The sequence below is a fragment of the Gallus gallus genome, chromosome 2 (assembly GCF_016699485.2).
Source record: "Gallus gallus isolate bGalGal1 chromosome 2, bGalGal1.mat.broiler.GRCg7b, whole genome shotgun sequence".
Lineage (NCBI taxonomy): Eukaryota > Metazoa > Chordata > Aves > Galliformes > Phasianidae > Gallus > Gallus gallus.
The window spans coordinates 79,001,088-79,028,534 of NC_052533.1; the positions used below are offsets into that span (position 1 = coordinate 79,001,088).

The 27,447-nt window shown below is 38.1% G+C and overlaps 1 protein-coding gene across 4 annotated transcripts in view; it reads right to left on the minus strand.

The window, feature by feature from the left end:
- ADCY2 (adenylate cyclase 2) overlaps positions 1 to 27,447 on the minus strand; it is a 221,309-nt gene that overhangs the window by 132,548 nt on the left and 61,314 nt on the right. For 3 of the 4 annotated variants that reach the window (XR_006937251.1, XM_015282304.4, XM_040695508.2), the window contains exon 3: positions 25,887 to 26,048. The exons of the other annotated variant lie outside the window; for it this stretch is intronic. Coding sequence is in view for 2 of the 3 variants with exons in the window: in XM_015282304.4 (XP_015137790.1) it covers positions 25,887 to 26,048 (162 nt within the window). In the remaining variant the exon portion in view is untranslated. The remainder of the gene's footprint in view (positions 1 to 25,886; positions 26,049 to 27,447) is intronic. 4 annotated transcript variants of the gene reach the window in all.

Consider the following 27,447-nt stretch of genomic DNA (forward strand, 5'->3'; position numbering starts at 1 on the left):
TTCTGTTTCCTATCTTTCAAAGACATATTTATCCAAGCAGTGATCTTTCCTCTTGGCTGCTCAGTTATCTGAAAATTCACGGGCAAGGGATTTTCAAATGTCTTGGAAATCCAAGTAGAGCTATCAATTAAATCAATCTCATTCACATTTGTTGATGCCTCCAAACAGCCTCAAATCTTCTTCAAGTGAAGACCTCCCTTCTTTCAAAATATAAATAATATACTTTCATCTAAACGCTCTTCAAACTCTTTTCTCAACTGCATATTTGGATACAAAAGCATTCTGCAACATCTTTTAAAATATTTCTGTATGGACTAAATGTTTCCATTTTGGCAGATTAACTTCAGTGAGGTAAACAGATTCCAAAATCGATGATAATGCAAGTCGTATCACATGGTATTGAGCAGAATGACTTCCTCTAGCAGTAAAAGCTGCCACAGGAACAGGTGAATTGAAATAGGCCTGTAAGCATTTTGTAGCTAAGCTACTGAGTATCCAACACAAATGCTAATGTAACTGTAATTCAATCTTAAATAGCTTATATATAGTTTATATAATAATTAAAGAAAAAAAAATCAGATTTCCATATCCTCACTTTTCAACATCCTCAAATACATTCACTGCTCATATTTTAATTTCCTCTTTCTTGGGATCAAAAATACTATCTAAAGGTTTTGCTTTGCAAAGCCTTCCATTCCAAGGAATGAATTTTAGAAATCAAATGGCTTTAATATTGTGAACACGAAGACAAAGTACACAAAACTGGTGACAATGTCATTTCCAGGGTAACCTTGTTTAAGATTACCTGCAGCACTGTCCTACCAGTAGGTTTTGCATTTAATGCATTTATTAAAGGTTCATTTACAGTTTGTATACTACTTTTCTAAGCATTTTACAAAAGAGAAGCTGTGTGACTATTACTGAAATTCATCACGACACTTTGCAAAAACTGACAGGCCTCCCTACATACGAAGAAAAGTTACCAGCAATATAAAGAAAAGATTACGATTTCCAGATGATTACAGTCATATTGTTGTTATATTTATTAATTTAAAACTTTGTTATAAATTTTACTGGAATAGTATTGGAACACTATTGATAAAGTAGAAAGAAGCACATGAAAATACAGTCTCTCTCTGTGAATTCAAATAGCAAAGAAATCGCTCTCTGCAGCTTCCTGAGGAGGGGAAGCAGAGGTAAGTGTTGGGTTCTTCTTCTTCAAACAGATGGCAGGATGGGAATGGTAAAAAGCTGTGCCTGGGGAGGGTCAGTCTGGGCGTTAGGGAAAATTTCTGTACTATGAGGGTGGTCAAACACTGGAACAGGCTTCCTAGAGCGGTGGTTGATGCTCCATGTCTCTCAGTGTTCAAGAGACAATTGGACAATGAACTTGGTCAGTAACATGCTTCAATTTTTGGTCAGCCCTGAAGAGATGCAGCAGCTAAACCTGAAGAAGATCCTTTCCAATTGGACTATTCTTTCCGTTATTTCCATGTAAACGTTGTTAACTTCAGCCATAGTTGCAAACACTGTTTCTATATCATTATATTAGACATTATAAATGCTACGTTTCTAAAAACAAGTTTGGGAAAAAAAAAAAAAAAAGCCTACTTCATCTTGAACATACTTCATGAAAGAACAGTTAATACTACTGTGAATAAAACCCCAAAATTCTAAGAAGCAAATAACATATAAAGTACTCATTTATGAATGATGGTTGTTTCACCTTAATCAAAACATCCTGATTAAAAAGCATTAGTCTATCAGTTTGGTAGAAGACGAGACAAAACATCATTTTAGCAAACAGTAAGCTGCTTTGCTACGTATGAAAAGACAAAAACATGTTAGTTGCACAGCCAGCAACTAATGAGCCCAACTGATAACTGTTAGGACACATTGCATTACTTATATTCTGTACGCTTGATATCCCTTATATCCTCTGTATGTTTAATGCCTGAACACAAAGCTGCAAGACCAAAACTCAGAGGTTAAGGCCTCATAAAACTTATTTATTCATTCAAGGACACAAAAATAAACAGTAAAAGAGTAATCATTTATCACACCCAGCATTAATGATAATTCTTCTTGAGCTGCATCACTTGCTCCAGTGCAAGCAATTCTCAATCCTATTATCACACCACTTAGTTCTCCTCTCATGTGTCCTTTGGGATGTCACAGAGAACATGTTGGGATATATGACATCTTGCCTGGGATGCAGTCATGGCCGTAGCTCAGTCAATCACTTCTGTTATGAGGTAAAATAGTGAGAGACATACAAAACACTCTTTTACAGAAGTTTCGAGACAATAACGAGAATAGCTTAGCCTGAATCACACTACTACCATGCTAGGTCCAAACTTAGAAGTGCTCTTACGTAGTTGGCAGCAGTCAACCAGTCAGACCACTGTACAAAAGAACTGCAAGAGCACACCTTGTATATGACACACAATGGTGGTACACTCCTTTCAACAGGGGTATACAAAAAAAAAAAAGAGTGTAGGGAGAAGAGCCATGAGGAATACTTTTCAGTCTGGAAAAAGGACACTGTTTTGGGAAATTTTCAAAGATTTCCACATTCCTGAATAGAGAACAGAAAATACAGGGATTACAGTGGCAACAGTAAACAGTCAAAACATCTAGAAGACATCTATGAAATAACTATACTCCTTGAAACATGTTGCTGAGGAAGCTGACATTTTTATTAACCCTAGGCCCTTTGGAAAAACTTATGGGAGAATAATTGGCCAAATTTTATAAAACACAAAGATGCAACCTCTCATTTTGGAATTGCTAGGAGTTGGGCAAGTAGAAAGAAAGGGATGTTAGACATGTTTTGGAGAGGGCTAGTAGCTACTAGCTGGATTCCAAGAACAGTTTAAACCACAGAATGTATGCAGGCAAATGACATTACTTGGTGTTTGTGATGGATACACAACTATTACATATCAGAAGAGAGGAAGCAAATATTGTACTTTTCAGATACTAAAAATAGTCAAAAATAGTTTGAAGAATAATAAGTTCTTTCACGCATTTAAAATACTCTAAGTTTTACTAGCACTTGTTCAACATTCTTAGCATTCTTCAACAAATGACTAAATGAATTGACATGAAAAAAAAGATGGGATTTTTTTTTAATGTTAAAATGCACAAAGAATCATACAAAGAATTCAGTATGAATTAAACTAATAAGAAATAAAAACAGTGTTAGAACAGCTCTCTAATACATTTAATGAATACATTTTAAAAGCAAATTAAAATTGATTCTAAATGCATCTCAAAAAGGATCTAGCTGATTTAATGAATTTTTCTTCAGCAGTCTATTTTTCCACAATTGCTTTGTATACTTTGCCTGCTATTTTACATTGCAGGCAGTATTAAACTGTTATTTAAATGATCCTCCATCAATCTTCCAACATTAATTTAATATTCAATCCAGAGCTCATTATAAGTAACATACTTATTGTTGGCTTGAAAATGCTTAATGGATGAATCCAGGCAACTACCAGTAGGGAATTCAAATAAAAAAATATATTTTTTACCAAAAAAAAAAAAAAAGAAAGAAAAATCACCTAAAAATCCAACATATCATCATTTCACATCATTAAAAATCAACTAAATATAAACCATAGTAGAGAAAGTTCATTAAAAGCTTCTATTATGGATGTAAAAAAAAAATCTTAGTTTCCAACAATGGCTAAAGACTAGTACCAGATAGATAATTAAGGACTGAAGTACAAATGGAATACAAAAATTAGTGCAACTACAGATATGTAAGTTTTTTAAAAGTTATAATTACAGAGAAATTACCTTACAGCAGAAGAAAATGTAAGAATTTTTAAAGTACAGAAATGATTTTATTCATAATAGTAGCTTCTGTATTACTCATACTCTGAAGAAACACTGAATGAACAAACTACTTTAAAGATCTTGCTGTAGGACCAGACAGTGTTCAGGGTGAAACATGATGCTGACCAAGGTGGTAACAGAAGCAAAAAGACTGTCATAGACACTTTTAAGAAAATGCATTACAGTTACAGATAAAGCTCTAAGCATAAATGTCTCCCAGAGTAATGGTCCATTTAACATAATCAAATTATTTTTACATTATCTGATAAGCATGCTTTAATAGCTGGATATTTCAAATATTATATTTGAGTATCATATGCTGCTTCCCATCAACCAAACTCTCTTTTCCACATGTCCCTTTTTATCCCCAATGAAATTCAGTGACCTTATGGTCATGACAGGAAAAGCTGAAAAAAATTAACCAAGCGCACAGCTGCCAACTATCTTACTCTTCGTCATGTGTCAGGTATAGATGTACAACAGCTAGAGACTGTGATCCAAGAAGGACCCCTGTGCTGTAGCAGAGGAATGACTCCCCACTGTTTTCTCATATGACCTCCAGGCAGTCTGCCTACATCCTAAGGCAGAGTGGATCTACAGGCAGCAGAAATTACAGGCTATACAAAGCAGTAATACATGAACTGCAGAGAAAAATACACAAAAGGGAAATTAGGTGGCAAATGACTAAGTTTCATATACTGCATTTTAGACTAGATATGTCTGCTATTACTGTTAAAAAAAACAAATACTCCATATTTGTCTCTAATCTAGCCTGTTCATGGTAGTTACAGGAACTTCTATCATATCATAGGAAATGTTTTCATAAACGAGGAAATTTAAATCACATTCAAATAGAGATATTTTGGAAACAAATTAACGTCATGTCTTTTAGCTCGCCTACGCTGTGCTCAGTTGCTAGTTTTTTCAAGTACTACTGCAGTAGAGGACTCTGAAACAGTCTGTGACGTTACCTGACACACGGTGAATCTGTTGTTAATTAAGGTCAGCATGACCTAGATCACAGCAGACATCTCCGAGCTGTAATTGTGACAGGAAAATCTGCTCACAAGATAGAATCAAGCTTCCTCTATGTTAAGGGAAAATAATCAATTTGGATTTTAAAGCAAGGTATAATGGTGCCAATGTAGATACAGAAAGGCTCTTTATAAGCTCCATGACATAAGAGTAGAAATAGATTTTTATTTTCTTCTCTTTGTGCTGTTTCAAAGGTTGTCAAAAGCAATCACCATCATTGCTTACTTTGTGGAGGGGGAAAGCCAGCAACCTTTATAAGAATTGTCAGGTTAGGAACATAATATTGATCTGAGCAACATTCAAAGGATGCTGCCCAAGATTATTTCCTACTCTTTTTCCTCTAGTTATCCATCATTTTTATGTAGCTTTATATTCAAAGACCCAGCAGACCAAAAGGCCCACTCAGCACCGCTACCTACAGAAATGATGTCCCACTCCAAAAACATTAGCTCCTGAAACCTCACAACTCATTGCAAGGCAAATGGGAAATTTATTTGCAAGATGTCTCACTACCTAACAATAAATTTCCTTTTATTGTGGAAATAAAAGCACAATACAATCTTAAGTGAACCCTCAGGCCCACAAATACCTTTAAAATTTGGTCCTAATTCATTTACATTGAAATATCCTATTTACACCTCAATCAAATTTGGCAGCCAGCAGCTCATGAGACTCTTCTCATCCTTTCTCCTTCTGCCAGTCACTTCCTCCTTCTTGAGTTTTTATGCATCTCATGGAATGGTCCCAACCAACTGGAGCCTATGCTTGCCTTGAAAAGGAAGTAAAGCTTCTTATCTCAAAATTAAGTCTATTGAGGTGTATCTAGCATGTCAGAGAAGACTGAGTCTCTCATAGGTGTTCTAAGACCCAGTCCTGTCCTGCTCAATGACTGCAAGCCACTTTGTGTCACTAACAGAGCAAGACTGGCTTTCCAGGCATCTTCTGTGGGAGCTGCCTGCTTTCACAGCTGTGGCAAAAAGGCTACTCTAACCATTCTGTTTCTCTTAAACCATTTGTAACGGTGGTCATTCAAAGTTAAGATGCTCAAGAGGCAGCCTGGGCAACCAGATCTTACAGTCTTTTAAACCAGATGTATGATAACTAAGATCTATGGTGGCTCACAAGAACTACCATGGGTCCACAGTAGGCCAAGATTCAGAGCGAAGACATTGTTATAGAGAAAATGAAAGCTTGATTCAGTTAAGCTATATAAGCCTACAATACATAGGACCAGGTGAACCTCAAAGCTCCTCCTGGCTTTTTAATCCTTACAGTAACTTCTGCTTCTGTCTGATCAGCCCACTGAGGCATTTTCTGGCCCTAGATAAATAAAAGTTATAATGATTTCCAGGCTCATACTGATGATAAAGTGCACCTCCTATCCCAGGTGAAAATTAATTAAATTCCCCATAGTGCAGAAGAAAACAATAGACAAAATCACAATAAAGAAACCCATTAAGTTGCATCAATTTTTAGAAGTCTTTAAGAAAACAGTATGAATTATATGAACCATATGAAAGTACTTTAAAATGACACACTATTTCATGATATTCATTAAATTCATTATAAGTATACAAGAGTACGGCTAAATGTAAGGCTTTCTTTTCCTCTTCCAGATCTGACTTCTTTCTCAAAACCTGTATTTTCACACAAATACAGCATGTTGCAAAAGACATTATATAGCATGTCTAAGGTCAAACTGGATGAAGACAAATATTAAAATCAGCATCTCACCAATGAAGAGATGAAAGAAATGGAGGCACTGAGCAGAAAAATGACACTTCAAAAATGATACTTCAAGAGACAAAGACAGAGATGCGGGTCAGCTCTTCTGAATAACAAAGAACTGTACCTTGGCACTGATTAGCCCTTATCACTGCTCTACTCTTAGAAAACATGAAGTTGAGAATAGTTATGCAACTGAATGCAGCTTTGGATTTGTTTACTTTATCCAGGTCAGCAAACTTCTTATAAAAGCTTTTGCTGAATGTCTTTTAATTTGATTCTCTTTAACTACAAGGAAAAGGAAAAACAAAGCAAACCAAAGCAGTGGAACAGGTAAATCTGGCTGCCAAAATAGAATATTAATCATATTTGCTGTTCGCTTTTCAAACTAACTGAAGCATAGTTATGTAAATGTATGTGTGCAGGAGAATTATCAGCTTGTGGAGGATTAATTAAAAATATCTGGGTTTTTTAATAAGAAGTAATTATTTTTCCACATTAGGGCTTAGCACTGTCCCTTACCTTTGCTATCCTTTATCCTTCACCCCTCAACCCAAAATAGTATGAATGTCAATATAAGGAAAATAAGTATCAATACCTTTAATACATGCATACATTGTTTCTCGTTGAAGACAATCCTGCCTCTCCCAGTAATCAGGCTTTCAGAATGAACTTTGCTTCATCGCATTGTCTGTGTTTTAATTTATGAATAATTGAACCTGATAGTCTCATGGAAAAGTACAGCCTTTAAAAAACATATTGTAAGGAAAGAAGACTTCCATACACAGTCACGTGATATTCAAATGTCCTTAACTCTAGTTGGACTCAACGAACTACAATGGAAGATATTTACATAGGAACTTAACTTAGACAGACTAATACCCAGAAGACCTTGTTAGCCACAGCAGAAACACAACAGTGCAGTATGGAAGCATTATTCTCAACATACAGTTCAGAGCCTTTGACTTGCTTCTCAAATTCCACATTTAGGACGAGGGAAAAATACAAGTATTTACCTATACATGAAATTTTACACACACATTTATACATATGCAAACACTGTCAAGACCTTATATAATGGAAAATGGCATTAAAGTTAAAATGATTAACTCCACACAATATATCATGATCTGTACCTGAAAAACAGTGAAATACCTGGGTCCTAAAATTTGAACTGATCTTCAAGTCTGACTTTAAAGGAACATGTCTGAGGTTCAAGTTATACATGCTCCAGTTCTTACATCTACACATTCAATGCTTGATAAAGGAAGGGTCTAACATATAAAATGTAGTACCCCTTTGAGACACTGCTCATCATTCCTAGCGTTTTGTGAACTGAGCTTATTAGGATGAGGCAAAAACATACATAGTGCATTCTGAGAATTCTTTCATCAGCAGCTACACAATTACCACCCCTTCTTTTGCCACCCAGTTAATGAGCCAGTAACTGCATTATCATTCAGATGCACTGCCATTTTTCCGTTTTTGAATTCATGACCATTTATTTTTGGCAGTTATTTTCTCTTAAAAAAACAAACAAAAAATACAGTTGTCTTAGGATGATCAGAAATACTAAGTTATTTCACCTAGTCTTCACCTGCTTCTGAGTATGGATTTTGATTTCCCAGATCTCAAGTAATATGGGTACATATATATATATATGCACATACACATACAAATCACTGAATCATCTAGGTTAGAAAAGACCTTCAAGATCATCCAGTCCAACTATCAATTTGGCCTACCAAGCTCCATTGCCAAACCATGTCCCTTAGGGCCATGTCCACACCTCTTAAATACCCCCAGGAACGGGAACTCCACCTCTTTCCTGGGCAGCCTGTTCCAATGCTTGATCATCTTCTCCGTGAAGAAAATCTTCCCAATATTCAAGCTAAACTTACCCAGGCATAACTTGAAGCCATTTCCTTGTGTCCTGTCACTTGTCAGCTGAGACCAACCTCTCAATACAACCTCCTTTTAGGTAACTGTAGAGTGCAATGAAGTCTCCCCTCAGCCCCCGTAGCTCCAGACTAAACAAGCCAATTCCTCAACTGCTCTTTATAAGTCTTGTTTTCTAGTCCCTCTTCCTGCTTCATTGCTTTTCTCTGCATATGCTCAAGCAACTCAATAATCTTACAACGAGGAGCCCAAAACTGAACACAAAATTAGAGGTGCAGACTCACCAGGACCACAGATGAAGGGACAATCACTTACCTAGTCCGGCTGGCCAGACTGTATTCGATGCAGGTCAGGATGGCACTGGTCACCTAGGCACACTGTTGGCTCATATTCAGCTGGCTGTTAACCAGCACCCCAAGGTCTTTTTCTGTTAGGCAGCTTTCCAGCCACTCTCTCCCAAGCCTATACCAGGTTTCCATGATGAAAGTAAAAGACTCAGCTCTTACTCTTCTTGAATGTCACACAATTGGAATTGGCCCAACAATCTAGCCTAACCAGATCCCTCTGCAAAGCCTTCCTGTCCTCAAACAGATCCAACAGTCTAGCGCAACTTGGTAAAGGCTCTGAACTTACTGAAGGTACACTAAAGCTGCTCATACAGATCCCTGACAAAAGTGTGAAGCAAAATTTGCACTGGTACTAAGCCCTGAGGAATGCCACTTGTAACCAACTGGACTGAAATCCATTGCTATGACTTTTTGAATCCAGCCATTCAGCCAGCTCTTTATCCAGAGAACTATGCACCTATTGAAGCCATGATCATCCAGGAGGAAGAATTTTGTGCAAAACAGTGTCAAACACTTTACTAACACTTTACTAAAATCCACAGCCTTTTCCTCGTCTACTAAGCCAGTCATCTTGCCATAGGAGATAAGGTTAGTCAGGCAGGACGTGCCCTTTATAAACCCAAGCTGGCTCCATCTGGTCACTTGATTGCTCTACATGCGCCAAGTGATGACATTCATGACGACTGGCTCTGTAACCTTCCCTGTTACTGAGGTCAGAATGACAGGCCTGTAATTCCCTGGATTCTCCTTCTTGATGAGTGGAATCACATTCCAATCAACTGAGACCTCCCCAGTTAGCCAGGAAAATAAACAAAAGATTCACCTTCCCAACCCTTAAAGTGGATTTGCTCAAACTAAAGTCAAAACAAAAAAAGAAACTCTGTGCCTCCACAAAAATAAAAGCAATAGCGTTGTGGACACAACCCTAACTGCTCAGGTTTCCCTGTAATGCAGTATAATCACAGTCACTCTTTTCTTCAGAATGACTATGTTAATAAAAACAGACTTCAACATTTTAATTTCTGACATTAAAAAAACAAACACATAGCTTGCTCTGAAAAGTAATGCCTCCTGTTTATTTCCACAGAAACTACAATAGATACGAAGAACACAGTAACACTATATTTGACAGAGCAAATTCTCAGCTAAAAAAGCACTATTTTCCAACACAGTCACTGCTGTTAGCTACTCATTGTCACCAGTAATGAAGAAGAGCCTGCATGCTGTGCTTGTAACAATCTGCACCAGTGGAGGTGACCCAATGTCACTGCCGCCACTGCTGAAATGCACCACTCAACACCTCACTGTGCTCATATCCACTCTTTGGTCTTCATAAATGTTCAGCAAGTGTTGATGAATGTCAATGGGTGTCATTACTTCTGCACAGAGGAATTCAAGGACACACCTTTCCTTCATACGCACTTCCATGTCAGATGCCATTGTGTCAGACTGCCCCTCTGCTGCCATCTGTCTCACAGCAACAAAATGCAATGGAATGTTGGTGGGAAGATTCAACATCTACCACCATACACCAACATTCACCTCTGACACTATGGGCCAACATCATAAAAATAGGAGGTGTTACTTTTGGAGGAGCTCTCATATATTTATTGCTCTTACTTTGTTTAAGTTGATGTATAACAATTCTTTTGAGCTTCCTTAAAGAAGGTGTTTTTTTTTGTTTGTTTGTTTGTTTTTGTAAAACATCCACACTCTTCATTTTAAAATTGCATGGGTCCTCCTCAGGACAGATTTTTCATTTCCTTAGCAGTAACACTTCAAATAATTTGCACTCGTGTGGAGGATTAGGGTCATCATTCTTTCTTCTTTTTCTTTTTTTCCTCCCCTCTTTATTCAGAGTCATCAGAATTTACAATAACCTACTTCCTTACCAAATAAGCATGCCATGAAGTAATAATGGATTTTCTGTCTTACTCTGCTTTCATATTGCATAAATGAAAACCCCTTTCAGATCAGAGAAAGGTAACAAGGAAGATCAAAGGTATAGAACGACTTTAAATAAGGAAAGAGAACTAAATTACAGTCCTTCAGCCTGGAAAGAGATGATAGGTCTGACAGAGACTCAAAGTTACAGGTGGCCTGGAGACAGTGAGCAAACATCAGCTGTTCAGTCTGCTCCAGTCTAAGAGTTACTCAAATGAAATGGAAGGTCTGAAGCAAAGCAAAACATGGTTCTTACAGTGCAGTTAAGCTGTTGAATTCTGTTACAGGAAGCCTTAAGTAAAATGTAGCATACTGAAGGACAAAAAAAAAAAAAAAAAATCCCCAAATTAAAACTTTGAAAAATAAACAAAAAAGTCCCTCTAGATCTGAAGCAGAGGCAAGAAACAGGTTTGTGAGAAAGTCAAAAATTAAGTAAAACCTTATTAAAAACCATGGTGGGAGAGAAAGAAGAAATAAATAATGGGAGAAAGCTTTCAGCAACTTAAAAACATAAAATTAAGAAAACTATAATAGAATCATAAACTTCTGACTTTTGCTATTTTATAACTGGGATGAAATAAAGGTGCCATTTTCAGGGCTATCAGCATGAAGGCTAGCCATCACAGCTTTTAAGAAGGGAGAATTAATTTCATTTTCCATAACATGGAAGAAGCCAACATAACTGCATGCATTTCAACTATGAAAGAGCATTGTAGATACACAGGAGCATCACCCTGAAGCAGGGAGGTGTGCAGGTAAGCAATCGTGAGTTTTCTGTTTCCTGCTTCACCTAATCAGTCCACAGCTCCCTAAGGTGCCCTGTTATGCCTCACATCAAATCACCCAAGTTGTTTTTAACACCAGTGAGAGTCTGGACACTGCTATCATCCTAGTACTGTTGTCATAGACTAAGTGAAAATTTAGTCATCGACTGAGTATAATTTTAAAATGAGAACGGAAGGAACTGTGCCAATCACCTCAGGGACAGAAGCAGCATTCATTATTGTAGATCCCTTTCCAAAAGCTTTATTAGTTCAACCTGTGCCTCAAAAAAAAAACTGTAATGACCTCTCTGGTTTGACACTAACACTCCAGGCTCACCTCTGCTCTTCACATTTCTTTCACTGTCCATGAAGAGGAAAAAGAAAACAAAACAAAACAAAAACAAACAAACAAAAAAAACCTCAACAGCCACCTGAGTATGGCACACCACATGGGTGGGGATGGGTCTCCAGTTGGACTAGATGATCTTAGAGGTCCTTTTCAACCTCAATGTTTCTATGAATCTGATTAGCACCAAAGAGTAGGATCTCTTTAGGGATTTCTGCAGGTGTAAACAGACCACAACAAACTTCAGTCCACAGCCTCTCTAATCAAAGAAACAATTGCATGCAGTATTCATGAGGAAGTATATGATTTTGTTTACACAGCACACGTAATTGTACTGATTTATTTAGGCAGAAAAGAGTTCTGTGACCTGGTTTTCTTAGGAATGGCCAAGAGAGAGTGCAAGACATCTAAAATACTGTTTTATTAAGAGAATAACGTTAAATCTTCATCAAAATCATAAAGAAAACTATTTCCCATGCAAAAGCCATAATGTTATTTTAAAACAGAAGGAATGCTATTTAAGAATATAGGGCTCTGGTGTATGCGAGAGGTTTCTGAGTGCAGCATTCCTCCATCTTGGTTCCTCCATTCCTTTGTGCAGCTCAGTTCTGTACCAGTGATTCAAATGCAGAGCTGGACTTACCAGAGGCTCTGCTGAGGAAAAGGTGTTGCAAAGTGGAATTTTTATTTGCAGTCTAACTCAACAGATTAGTTTGTTGACAAAGCTCAGGACTGTCAATGTAAGTAGGTCCAGTGAGGATTCAGAACATGTTTACAAAGGAACAAGCAGAGATTGCTGCCTGTTCTCCCTGATTCTGGCAAGGCCAGCCCTGATCACATACAGCCTGGAGAATTCAGTTGGGAATACTTTTAGATACTGCAGCTCCAGAGAAGCTGAAGTGATGGAACAAAGAGAAAAAAACTGGATAGTGATGAAGGAGACTGTGCATAGAGCATAAACAAAAGACTACAAAGTGACAGTTAATACCAATAACAGTAGAGAAGGAATTATCTCTGTCTTCAGAGGTCACCCAGTGCAGCATCAGTAAACTGAACTAAGGTGAGAAAGTTAACCAAAACCTAAGGAAAACATGCACTGTCTAAACTGCTGGCTAGAGAACAGAAGGTATCATCACTGAAGACTGATCAGCAAATGAAGCAAAATCTTAGAGCAAACAGTGACAGGCTACAAAGCAGTACTATCAAAAGTGCCTTATTATCTACTCATTTGTTTTTCAGCACTCCAGTATTCTTGCTTATTAGCTTTAACGCTTTTGTCACCATTTTTGCACAGATAATTTCTCTCTTTCTTCTTGTTCCTCTTGTCCTTTTTGCTGCTTGTTCATTTTTTACATCGTGACCATTTCTACCCTTTGAAGACTTTCAAAGCGTTTTCTATGCTTATTTTACTAAAAAGAAGACAGAAAAAAAATCAAACACAGGTCCTAAGGGTATTAACCAAACTGAGTGGATCTGATGCTATGAAATTAAACGTAAGTGAGCAGATCTAAATAGCACGTTAGCACAGAAACAAAATGCCAACAAAATGTCCAACTAAGCTCAGAGGACTCTGTCACTACAGCAACAGCCTCTCATGGAGTCACACTGGAAATGCATCACCTCCTTTCTCTGTTCTTGCCCCCAGGCCACCACAAGTTGGCAGCAGCAGTCAGACAACCTGAGGGCATTTCTTCTTGTCATCATGAGCTATTCATTCCACAGGCCAAATTTTAATGATGATTCTTTCCACATGCTAAACAGCATATGAGCATCCAGAATGTCTCTCTCAGAAAGAGAGTATGCATGCAAAAGACAACCACAGCCAGAACTCCAAAGCCATCTGCAAAATCCCAGAAGACCCCTGGCAGAAGCTGAGGTCTCACCACCTACATACTAGAGGAAACAGGATTTCTGCATACCTCACGTTTGCATTTAAATTGTGAAGCTCCCTCATGCAACAAAATCTGGCAAATAATTCTGGTAAATACAACCGCCAAGTCCGGATGTCAGTCCTAAATGAATGTTGCTGAGATAGAACCATTGCTGAACGAACATCATGTAAGGACAGGTAATATTCAAAACAAAGAAGATTAGTCAAAGGGAATCTTCAATATTTTTTTAAGTAGACATAACTTTCCTTTTTATTTCTTCTGAGTAAACTTCAATTTTAACTTCTGACAAACAACAGCATTTCTATGTCAAGGTATCCTAAACCTCTCTACAACTTCATCTACCCACTTCCATGCAGACTGGATGAGATTATTTCCCACAGCTAAAAACACATCAGATGAGCCTTTAAGTTCTTCTTTTCACATACTTTTCTTCTTCTAAAGTGACAGATACTAGCAACAACTGTAGGGAGGATAGGATGCACAACTTTTGCATGCATGAAAGCCTTTCTACTTACAGGTTCAGCAGAACCAATTATTTTTGCTTAAGATCTAAGGAGAATGTTTTCTCCAGGTCAAATTGGATTGCATGTGTGAAGGCACTTGCCTTCTGCAGCACTGAGAACAAACATCAGCTGGGATCATTTAGAGTGATTTAGTTCAGATGTTTCTTGTCCAGCTGAGACCATAATTACAAGCCAGTAATTACTGGCCATCTTCCAGCCTATCTTAGTTTTGTTCATCTATAAGCTCTTTAATCTTCTGGATATGCACACTGTTTGGAGGTCAATAATTCTAATTTTCTCTTAAAACAGCATAGAGTGGTGTGGATTAACTGTGCTACTCTATATCCAACATCCAGTGATACTGGAGTTGGTCTAAGGTTTAAATGCAGCTCTGCAAACACAGCTCTCTGTTTCCAGGGACAAACTGGACTCAAAAGCAGCAGTGATGCTTTCATACAGTCAGAATTCACAAAGCTTGAGGACCTGAACTAGCTCAGTGCAGAGCCCACTTATTTACTTCAAGCCTGTGTTCTCAAGGGTGGTGAGGCACTGGCACAGGCTGCCCAGAGAAGCTGTAGATGCCCCATCCCTGGAGGTGGGCAAGGCCAGTCTTGATGGGCTCCTTGGCAGTGTCTGATCTAGTGGTTGGCAACCCTGCCTATGGCAAAACTAGATGATTTTTGAGATCCCTTCCAACCCATGCCATTCTATGATTCGTGTAGTTCCTGAGCTGATAGACTGCTACTCACTTATGAGAAAATGCTTTCTTAAAGTGACAGGAAATAACTAAAATTAAAACAGCAAATACATTAATGAACATAACGATATGTCTGAAAAAAACAGACCACACTGTTTATGTTCCAATTCTATCAAGGTTAAAATATAGAATAAAAGCAGTAACTGTGAAGGAGTGAAACAACAGCTATAGCTAATAATGTCTCATCCAGAAACCAAGAACTGAGTCCATATGGGTGACATTTGCAGCAAGTGTGTAGGATTGTTGTGGTTTAACCCAGCAGGAGGACGAGCACTACACAGTTGTTTGCTCATTCCCAACCCCCCCCCTTCCCAGTGGGATAGGAGAGAGAATCAAAAGGGAAAGAAAAAAAAACCAACAAAGTAGAACTCATGGTTTGAGATGAAGCTATTTACTAAAATAGAGAAAAGGAAAAGGATAATAATTATGATATATATATATATGAATGTATATAATGACTGATGCACAAGCAATTGCTCACCACCGACCTATGCCCAGTTAGCCCCCCGAGCAGCAGAAGAGAGCAAGATGAACTCCCATCCCCTTCAAAATTCTTTCCACATGATGTCATATAGTATGGAATATCCCTTTGGCCAGTTTAAGTCAGCTGTCCTGGTTCTGTACACTCTCAGCCCTTCGTTAGTGTGAGCTGATGAACAGGAACAACCTGGGCTCTGTACAGCACTGCTTAGCAATAACTATAAGCATTGGTGTGTTGTCAACATTGTTTTTTTCCTAGAATAAAAACATAGCATCATACCAGACACTCTGAAGAAAACAATTCTGTCCCAGCTGAAACTGTGACAAGGAAAAAGTCTTCAGTAGTCTGAGAACTTGTCTAAACTGACAGCAGATACATATAATTTAACATATATAACTAGCGAGTAGCTATTACTGGGACAGACATGAATCATTAAGCTGATCTATACAGAACAAATGCTGATGCCATTCACACAGTAATAGGTGTAACCGAAGAAGGGGAAAGAAAGTACTCTGTAAGAAGCAATGATCACTCCCTGGAAGAAGTAAGAATTACTTTAAGGTTATTAGGTTATGCCCTCCAGTTGTGTCTCTTCTGGTAGACAAACCAAGGCTGGAACACAGTCTTGTGCGCTATGACCACTATGGCTGTGCAGCTGCCATCTTGCACAGTTTTCTTTTGGGCTAATCACCACTTTCCCAGAGCCATGACATTCCTTAGGGGAAAGAACATGTCGGGAATTATTTGGAGAAAGTTGAGACCTGGCCATGCAGTTTTGGGAAGGAAGAAGGTTTTTAAGACTTAAGAGTTAAAACTCCTAAGAAAATAAAAAACAGTTTGCGTTAGTCTGTTTGCCTCTTTCTTCTGCTTGTTTTTTTTTTTTTGTTTTGTTTTGTTTTTTGTTTGTTTATTTTTGAGCATTAACTGACTACATTACTTTTCCCACAGTGCCTACAAGATTGTACTTGGAGGCTGTAGTTAATTAAAAGTCAGGTATTTCTGTAGCCAGAGCTTTTCTGAAACAGATTGAGGATTAAAATATGGTAAAATTAGGGAGAGGGAAGTGAGGAATTGCATAAGTGGACATTTGCAAGAATGTATAGAAGTGCAAGTTCTTGGAAGGTGACTGCAAGAGGAAGGAATTCTCCTGCCTAGCCATCAGCTGAGAACCAAGGTGCAGGGGAGCAGAGAGCAGATAAGACCATATCTATTCCAGATATCTCCAGACAAGTTGAGGACTGAACCATGCAACTTCAGGAAGTCAGTCATTTGGGGAAAATGGTATGCCAGCTGAATTCTTAATCACCAAACTCACAGCACGAGGTGTCTGTGCTCCTGATCCCGCCTGCTTTATTTTGCACTGAAACTTGATGACATGATGGGGAAGCGTATCCACATTTTGACAGTGAAAGACATTTTTCTACTCCTGAATTCTTGAAAACAATGTATAAGGATAGATAACAAGCCTATGACTATATAAAATGAGGAGGCATCATGTCTACAGTGAGTATCTCACTCAGAATTTTATGCTTCAGCTGCTGTAAGAAGTCATTCACTTAAAATTGGACGCAGAATACCAAGCCATAAAAGTATGACAACTGAAAAAGCTAGACAATGTCCATGAAAATGGAAGAAAATAGCAAACCTAACAATAACTTAATTAAAGGAATTAACAATTCCTCACTCTTGAAAAATTAACTAGATGGACACTGCAACAGTATTAGGAATGCATAGTTTTATCTTTTCACTTTTAAGCTATTTATGTTAATATCATTATTAAAACAATATAGCACACAACTTCCTTTCAAAATGTATTCAGTATAATGAGAATGTAGTTGCTGCCATAGCACTGTAATGCAAGATAGGAAAGTATGGCTGGTACATCACACTGCTTTCTGTTCCAGTCTAGAAGTACTGGAATTTCCAATCATCACCAGCTTACATTTACAGAAGTGTAACAGCCTCAAGAGCGAGTCTTCCAACACAGACATTTCACAATGTAGTTGAGATAGTGAAGGACTGGGGGCTTCTCGATCAAATAAGTTTATATATTGGAAAATTAAATCTGCTAAAACAAAATTGTAACATTTAGAATGAGAAGTACCGCAGGTCTCCTTGTCACAGCCTTTTGGAGGATGTTCACATTTTCCATGTTAATGCTTAAATACTATGAAAGGTATTTTATATATGTATATATATATAATATATATAAATACTATACATTCTCCTACGTATATATACTCTATCTAAACTGTGCAGACTGTCTTGAAGAAGTGAAATCCAGAGTGTATCTGCAGACTGTAAAAATGAATTAAAAAACATAGCAGCTGGCATTTCTATACCTGTCCAGATTTAAGCAGAGAATCAAGGGCAAAGAAGTGTGCAACCATAAAAATATGCCTACTGTATCCTACCATGCAGGGCACAGCATTCCCCTCTGGAACAGGTTGGCAGCTGCTGCAGAACTCGGTGAGCCACAGCATTGCTGGGGTGGGGAGAGAGAAGGGAAAAAAGCGCAAGGGATGGGACAGCAGTAGCTGCTGCTACAAAAAATAAAAATAAAATAAAATAAAAATAAAAATAAATAATAAAAAAATACAGCCTTCCTCCTTCAGTAGCAGTTGCTGTTTTCTGCCTCTCCTGCAGCAATAACAGCAACTCAGTTTGTGTAATTGCAGTACAAGGCGAGAGGTGAGCTGCATTATCTTCTTGAACAGCCATTCTCCTTCAAAAAGTGGCATTCCAGGTAGAAGTATACTATAAGATAAATGCAACCCACAGCCTTTATCCATTTAGACTACTAAAATTCCTGTGTGCTTTATGCTTTCACTGTGTAGCTTCAGCCTCACAGGTTACATAATAATCCACGTACTTATAGACACTATCTTTCTCTCTAGCCTTTCCTTCTATAAACATGTTGTCTTGTATCTGCATGATAGCATAAACCAGCTTTCTATTACTTAGAGCAGTACATTTTCTTCTTTTTTATCCAGTCAGTACTGATACTTTGCATTTAGTATTTTGCCATCGTGCCACTTATGCTACAGAAAACATTTGATCTAAATATCAACACCTGTTACAGATGTTCAATTAACAGAAGAGTTTAAATCAATGGTTTAAACAAAACATATAGGCCTGTATAGAGCACGCTGCTTAGACCAATGCATATTACATATTACATACATGCCATATTAGAGTTTCCCACATTTGAAAATGTGGTCCACTGCCTGGTATCAGCACTTTTATCTATTTCTAGGAGCTGATGAGATATAAAAGCATAAGTACTATTAACAGTGAAAAAAAGTGCTATTAATGCTGAAAAAGCTAACTAGATCAAAGTAAATATTTGTAATTTAGATAAAGAATGGTTCTTTCAGAGATTTCACGTATGAATTGCAAAGCACCTGTTAAACATCAGCTTGTGAATCTTGCTAGAAATAATCATGTAATTATGCTTAAGTGATAAAAATCTGTGTACACACACACACAGGAGCAGAAACTGACAACAGCAGGGAAGCCTTAGCAACACCACCAGGCCCACCCCAGGCACCCTCCTACCACAAGAGCACAGAGGCACAAAGACAGGTAAGAGCCCAAATTAAGGGCTCAGAGGATGGGATACCCTGCCCAGGTCCATCCCAGCACCATCCCAGGGCAGCCTCAGTCCCAGCGTCCAGGTGGAACACTCATCACCACAAGTCATGGAGAGCAACTCTCCAGAGCAACTTTCTAAGAGAGGTCGATGCCAGGGGTTTGGGACACATTAGGGGATGCAGGGTAAGGCAAGACTTATTATAGGATGGTTAGGGGAGGAGCCAAAGGCAGAGGAGGGGAAGCACTGTGGTGATTTGGGGAGGAACAAGTCTGGAAAAACAAAGGGCTAAGGAGATTAAAGGGGTCAGTTGTGTGTAAGCAGGCTGCTGGTCTATACATTTGCCTGGCCATGCCTTGGGCCTGGTCAGCACAGTCTGTCCTGTCTGCAGATTAAACTCAGTTTCTTCTTCTTTTCCTGAGCGAAGCATTCCCTGTTATACATGCAAGTGTGTGTACACAGGTCTGGGGTCAGGCCATGGGCACTAGGCCCCCTGGCAGCTACTAAAGTCAAGTGTGCAAGTTCACGTGTGAACACCAGCGCACACCAAACCAAAGCCAGCTTGGTGATGTGGCCTGGAAGCTGAGAAGGGAGACATATCCTTAAGGGAGAGACTACACTACAGAGGGGCTAGGGGAGTCCTGGCTGACTGGAATAGGGCTGCAGATTCGAGGGCACCTGTATCCAGGTGCCAACCACTGGGGAGACTGAGTTAGGGTTAGGACAGCTGCTATGAGTCTGAGCTCAGCTGCTGGGTGGGGGCACATGTGGCATCTGTACGTAGTTGTGTTCTCATTAGTGGACGTCCACAGTGCATGGCCAAAGAGAGGAGAGGGATGAGGCTGCCAGTGCTATTTCGTCTGTCTACTGGAGTCATCCTACACACCACAATAACTAACTGCAGGACAGGGGAAGCAGAGGGATGCTGTGAGCAGCAGTAGGTCCTTGCAACAGGTGCAGCAGCACATGATCTAAACACGATAGCAAACAATTAAAGAACACCAAATCTGGTGATGCATGAGGAAAGAAGATCTAAACAATTATAGCCCTGCTAGGCTCAAGTGTTATATCAGACTTCTGAACAATTTTTGAAGGAAAAAATAATGAAAAGCGTGACAGTTAAAAGAAAACAGAATAAAGTACAGCAGAATTTTGTGCAAGAAAGATCGTATCAGATAACCACTTTCCCTTGAAAAAGCACATGATTCTTCCATACAGATCTAATTTTTAAAGATGTAGAGGAAATGTGACACAGTGGAAAACCACTGGTAACTTCAGAAGAGATAGAGAGAAGATACAGAACACAAGCCAAAAGGATTGCACTGCTCTGTGTTCCTGGGACAGGACTGCATAAGTCACAACAGTCTCAGGAGTCAGAGAGAGGCAGCTATAACAGCATGGCTTTTTGAGGTACCTAATAAAAGCTTGCAGAGGCTGCAAACTGATAAGCCAATCACTAGGACCCCAACAGCAGACTGTTGAGTAGCCAAAAGGAGGAAGACCTGCCATGTGCTATCAAAACTGCCTGCCTCACTTTGAGTACCCACAAGAGTTAATCTACCAATGCTTTCAATGAACAGGTGGGGTACCATTCCAGCCTGCAGAATCAGGGTTCAAAAGGATGCTCCTGGGCCACCAACCCCTCTGTTCAAGAACAAGGATGTTGCTGGGAACTGGGAGCAAAAAAGCTTTCTATTCAAATAGGTGGGAATGATTTGCCTAATTGCTAAATTAAAAAATCAATGCCCATGGCCTATTCAGGAAAATAAAAAATAAAAATAAAACAAAAAACCTCTCCCCATACAAAATGAAACAATAGGTAGGAAAAAACAGGAAATGCAGCTTTATTTTTGAAGATTACCATCACCAATTTCTTAGTCACTATAAATCTTGAAATACAAAAAAAGCTCATGAATCAGAAGTCAAACAGAAAATATCCCTAAGAGTTCTAGTTAGCATGCACATACCAGCAGATCACTTAAGTATATGGTAGCGGCTTCACCTTTATCTATCCTTAGCATATAGGATATAATTCACCTTGAAATAGGAGACTTCAAACCATCTGATGGTGAATGCACAAGAGCTTGTGTATATGGCCCTTGCACTTCCCAATTCAAATGTTCTCTAAATTAAAATAATTTTCATTTAGCATTTGTTTTTGTCTGCCAGGACCAAACACCACGTTAGAATTTATCGAGGAGAAAGGAACTGGAAACAGAAGTTAAAATCAAACACTACTTAAATAGAATTTATTACAATTTATTTCTTTTTGCTATATGCTTTCTTGAACATTGCCTAAAACAACTTGTGTGTGTATATGTGTGTATATATATATATATATATATATATATACATGCTGACACAGTTACATATTTGTCCCTTTAGAAGGGACCACATCTTCAACGCTGCCAGGAGCAGCCCCCCTCCAAAAAAAAAAAAAATCCAAAAAGTCAGGAGCACTAGTTTAAAGAAAAAACATGAGTGACATTTTGTAGTGAGTCAGCCAAAGTTTGGAAAACACCTACATTTAGCTAGAAAAAAAGGATTCCAAACCAATAAATTCTTTTGTTGAGAGAGTAAAAACAACAACCTTCTGGCACATTTAACGTTACTGGTTAGCTTATTTTTAACAAGTTAAAAACAAAAGGCCTTTATGCCTTTATTGATAGTATCAACCCATTGTGAGATCATAACGGCTGAGTAGTTGATAATAAAGCAGGAAAACCACAGCTATTTGATCAGAATCTGCTCTGGTTTTGGGAGAAATAGGTTATGTGTTTATGGTAAGGGACAGCAGTGGAATACTTCTCATTCCAGCAATAACTGAAAAGGATGCTGACCGCTGAAGTCTACTGAGCCAAATGCCTTAACAGCATAAATGGAGATGTGTTCTGCAGTGGTCCTGACCACAAGGCTGCCAGGAGCAGACAGAAAACCCACATTATGGCTTCTCTGTATAGTAGTTGGATGTTTGTGTGAAAAGAGGGAAAGTCCAGGATTCCAGACCATGTGCCTAGATAGGGTTAGGATTAATATTGTCAATAGAAAAAAAAAAAACAAAAAAAAACATAGATACACAGTTGCTTTTTTTATAAGGTGAAGCTGGCATACCAGACTCTTTTTTCCTCCTTGCTGTCACAGAACCCATTCCTGTGCATTCAGCTCTGCACAGAGCTGCAAGCAGAGGGTGGCTGGGGATTTCATAGCATAGCCCATGTCTCTGTGTTGAGCACCGGCACACACTAACCCCTTTGTGGGCTCAGCCCCCATCAGCATTTGACACCACTGTGGCTGCTCCTGGAGTGTTCCTTATTGCTAACATCCACGTTGCAAGGAAGATATTAATGAAACATGGGGAAGGACTCAGAAAAGAGCTATGAAAGTGATGAAGGGCTGAGCTAGTATAAAAGCAGGCAACTGATTAAGGTTGCCTAAAATGAATATTTTACTGATAAAAAGGTTATGAGGTGAATTCATGATAGTCTAGAAGTACCCTCATGAGAGATAAAGAAATTGGATACTACTGGTTCTGCAAGTCTAGAAGATGAAAGCTAAATAAAAAGGCCAGACAAATTCCTACTAGGAAAGAGGAAGAAGATTTTAACGCTAACTTTCAGCAACAATGGAAAAAAAAGTCAAGACTTGTAAAAGAAGGTCTCCGTCATTGCAAATTTTTACAACAGGGATGAACCCCCCTCCCCAGAAAACACACACAGGTCATGTAACAAGAAGAGAGAGTTCAATTCTTTACATCAGCAGTAACTTTTTACCTCTGACCATAACCAACACTTGATAATCTAAGCATACTAAGCCCTTCAGTTTTATTGAAGCCAATTTTGGGTGTAAAACTTGACAAAAGACAACAAAAGGAGTGGCAAAATCAGTAAGATAGGGTCTGCCTAAACTCAGCATAAACACATACTTCTTTCTGAACACCCATTTTCCTCTGCTGATGGACTAAAGGTATGCATGACTTCCAAAATGCTAGAGGTTAGCAGCAAGAGTGATTGGAAGATGCTGAAAAAATCAAAGAAAAGTCCAGCAGGGGGCTACCAGATGGAAGAGAAAGCAAGGAGAATTCACCATATGAAAAAGACTGAAATAACTTCTTCAGCCTAGAGAACAGGAAACTAAAGAGAAAATTAATCAGTCTTCCAGTATACAGAAAGTAGTTTTAAAGGAGATGCACATACTCTTTACAGAAGGATACGTGCTATATATACACATTATGTATGCTAAATCTGTTGTTTACCCACCAGAAGATCTGTTATACTACTAGTTTTCTGCTTTTTAAGCACATACCAGCTCCCTCTCTACAGAAAAAACAAAAATTCCTGCCAGAAAGAAAAAATGCCACAGTCACTGCATGTATATTTTTTTCTATTTTGCTGAGATGGACCAGTAGCCCTGGAATCAAAATAATATATTTCTGTCAAAGCTCAGTGCAGCTCCCTAACCATGGATTTACTGAGCTCAGCCCTGAGTGTGCTTTTCTAAGCTTTCAAATGTCAGCGTACTGCCAGTTCCTCATCTTGGGGCTTTAGTGACTGAGCTCTGTGAAGCAACTTCATTTCAGGCCTCAACAACATCCTTTTTTGTCAGAAAAAAAAAGATTCAACATTACCAGCCTTTTAAATAACTATACCTCACTTCAGTTTTTTATTAATTACATACATTTATCCTATATCAACTTGAGGCATATCATTAGCCAACATTATTTCTCTTTTTACTATAATCAGTATCGGTAATCCAATTGTTTCTTTTGTATTTATTCATTTCAAATAAAAGAACACAATGCATTTTTCCTGCTATACACAGTATAAACAGTCATCTAAATGTGTACAGAGGGCACAGTGAGCTGTGATAATGGCGTTCAGTCCCTTCCATGACCGAGTCCAACATCCATGACAGCTCAGTGCACTCAGCTCTTTCATCAGCTGCCAAAGCACAGAGAATATCTAATGGATTTTGCAAAGAGGGAATAGAAAATTAATAATATCCTTGAAATTAAATACCCTTAACAAATCTACAAACTGCTCAAAGATCCCACTCTTTCTGAAAGAAACTGGAGGCTACAGAAGGGCTCAAAGACGCAACAGAGTTCATAATTTATTTCTTTTGATTCTAGAGATATTCTGTCTCTAAAACATAACATCTTCTGAAAGCCTAGTTTTAGCTGCACCTAATTTTAATGGTCAGAAAAAATAAATGAATTTCACAAACAGCATCTCTAAACTAAAACGTTTTTAGGGAAAGAGTAGTACGCACATTAATATATTTTGATACCCTGAATAAAACCCATAAGTCAACACGAAACCAAGAATAAAAATCTCCTCAGCTTATTCAAATACAATCAACAATAACCATATCAATGAATTATTAAATTATATTTTGACTACAGATGACTGTGGTTCTTGCTTAGCATACAGCACAATTCAGCAAGCTCAGCAACAACTAACAGCTAACATAAATTAAGCGAAGAAATGCAAAGCCACATATCTCACCATTTGAATATTTCTACAGCGAACATCTACTGTTTATCGGACTTCAACTGCAATACTCCAGATAACATAAGTCTGCAGCCATGTCTGGAAATAAAATATACTTTCCTGAACTGCTAATTAAAAGGCAATTTACTTTTGTCAAATCAGTGTAATATTGGTTATGTTTTGAGGCACATTTTTCAAACAAAGATGACATAACTTGAACGGCAAGTCGAAACTACTTGTTTCATACTTCATGTTGCTTGGAAGAAATAAGACAATGCCTTCCTTCCTTGTTCTTCTGATAAACTTATAAAAATGTATTTACTTTTAAGCTTTGTTGCAATTTTGATGCAAAAGTTAAAAGAATTTTGCTTCCCTAAGATGAATACAAAAATAGAAACAAGCATGTACACGCTTTTCAAAATGAAATTTACTTTTTTACATTTTACTCTTTTTTACAGATCTCTAACAAGGATACCCAGGTTCATCACAGTACCACGATAAAAAATGTAATATTTCATCATTTGAAAGATATTCTCCAGAACAGAGAGGAAAAACAACTCCCAGTATTTGGATTATTTTTTTAATCATTCCTCCGTGACATGTTCTCTAGCAAAATGATCAGAGTTGAGTTACAAGCCAAAACCCAACTGCAAATACAGGTGCATTCTCTAAATGTCACGATATCTGCAGCCAGTCTGCCCTCTTTAATCAGCGAGCCTGGCCAGGAGGAGGCTGTAAAATTCCAATAAAAGGCTGAGAAATACAGAAGGAGGACAAGCCCTACATTGGACTTCAAGAGGGCAACCTCTTTCCAACAAACCCAGTTGAGGCTACTCTAAGGAGAAATGTTTTTTTTTTGTTTTGTTTTGGTTTGTTTTTTTGAGTCAAAAACAACAGTGCTACCTGGAAAAAAATCTTTTTTTAAGCGTACAAGTGAGGCTTTGATGACATGAGGAGAGAAGGAATGTGTTTTATGTAGATGTATGGCAATGCACCTACCAGAGTACGGCTGTATCACAGAATTTTTTATTATTAATGACAATTTTAAGAGTGGTAAACGCTGTGTGTGTGGCTGTAGATTCTACCACTTAAGGATGTGTTTCAGCAAGACATAACTTCACTAACAGCTTCAGGATTAGAAAGTGGTTAGCTATGAATTGAGTCTGTGGCAATTCAGAAATGGAGAAGCACCATTTGGGAAACTCATGGTCTCATTTACTAGGATATTAAGTATGCAATTAATCATTAATTTCACAAAGCACCTACCTGCCAAACCAAGTGCTCCTTTATAACAGCTGTACCTGATAGACAGACGCTCAGCACAATCGTATGAGATGCAGAGGTCAAGACGCTGGCAACTATAGCGTCCCTCATGTTGAAGGGCAGCATGGTATACACCACAAAAATAATGAACAAGAAAAATGATACCTGTGCAAGACAGCAAGACAAAAAAGAAGAAGCATGTCAAATTCACTCTGGAATAACATTCATAAAGTAACATTTAATTTTAAACTCTCTCCACAATAAAGATATACATTGTTTGGTTTTGTTAGCTTTTTTTGTGTTTTTTTTTTTTTTTTTTTTTAATACAAGAAAGTTTCTGTTAACCACTAAGGAAAGTTGATTTTGGAGAACTAATTTAAGAAAACGTTGGGGAAACTGCGTTATATTTGATTTTAAAAGTGCAGTTTCAAGATTCAACTTCATGATTAAAGAAATTCACAGCATTCTAATGTTTCAAAATTGACTTTAAGTTTATTTTTTCAAGGTTTTATTGTATTAACCACCCTGTTTACAGTTAAGAACGTAGTTCTCCTGTGCTTAGTGGCTTCTGATTAAAAGCTGCATTTCAAAACAATTACTTTGCCAAATCATTCCACAGGGTCTAAGGAATTGTAAGGCAGAAAGATTTTGTTCATCTTGATGCACTAAAACATCAAAATTTAATACACAGTATTGGATAGGTTATATAAAGTTTTATAAGATTATACCGAAGTCCCCAATTTAGACAAGCATTTTGTGTATCTACACAATGTAAGTCAAATGCCATTAAAACACTACATATATTTGGACATGGAAAGTAACTTCAGACAATCACAGCCCATAATCAAAATCTACTGATAGCTTCTTGGAAAAGGATACTAGTATCCACACTAATTTTGTGGAACTAATTCTTCATATGCATATCCCAGACTATACCAACAAAAGGTACTCCTACATTACAGATGCAAAAGATTATGTATTTGATGGTACACATACGTTCCAAACTCCATCACATATTTGAGAAAGCATAACTGGATTTGAGAGAAAGATTTTGCATACTTAAGTAGGCATTTCTGGAAATGTACCAGCCTGTGTGTTATGTCCCTAAGTAAGCCTTTCCATTCGTTTTAGCTGACTTATCAGCCTATTCATCATCTACCATCTACAACTGCAGTGTTCAACTCAGACAGTTCCCAAGTAGCTATTAGCTATAATAATTCGCTGCTTATTTCTCTCATTGTCAGTTTGTTTCCTTCACACTTGCATGTGATGACTCCATAACCAAAACCGAACCCTAATACATGTGTACCTGCAAGAATGTGGAGGCATCTTCTCCATCATGGAGAAGGAAGTGGATGGAGAAGGAATTCTACTTCTATTCTCCTCTCATCTTCCTCTAATTCCTCCATTAGGATTAATCCAGCTCCTTCCTGATCACCTTTTAGTGCTGCCCAATCATCCCTTATGCTCAAGTCTCATTGCTTTGTACTACCATTGTATTCTTCTCATGGTCTTATTGTTTTGTTTTTTTCCATTGGCATCTTCTGCAGCCCATGTTTGTACC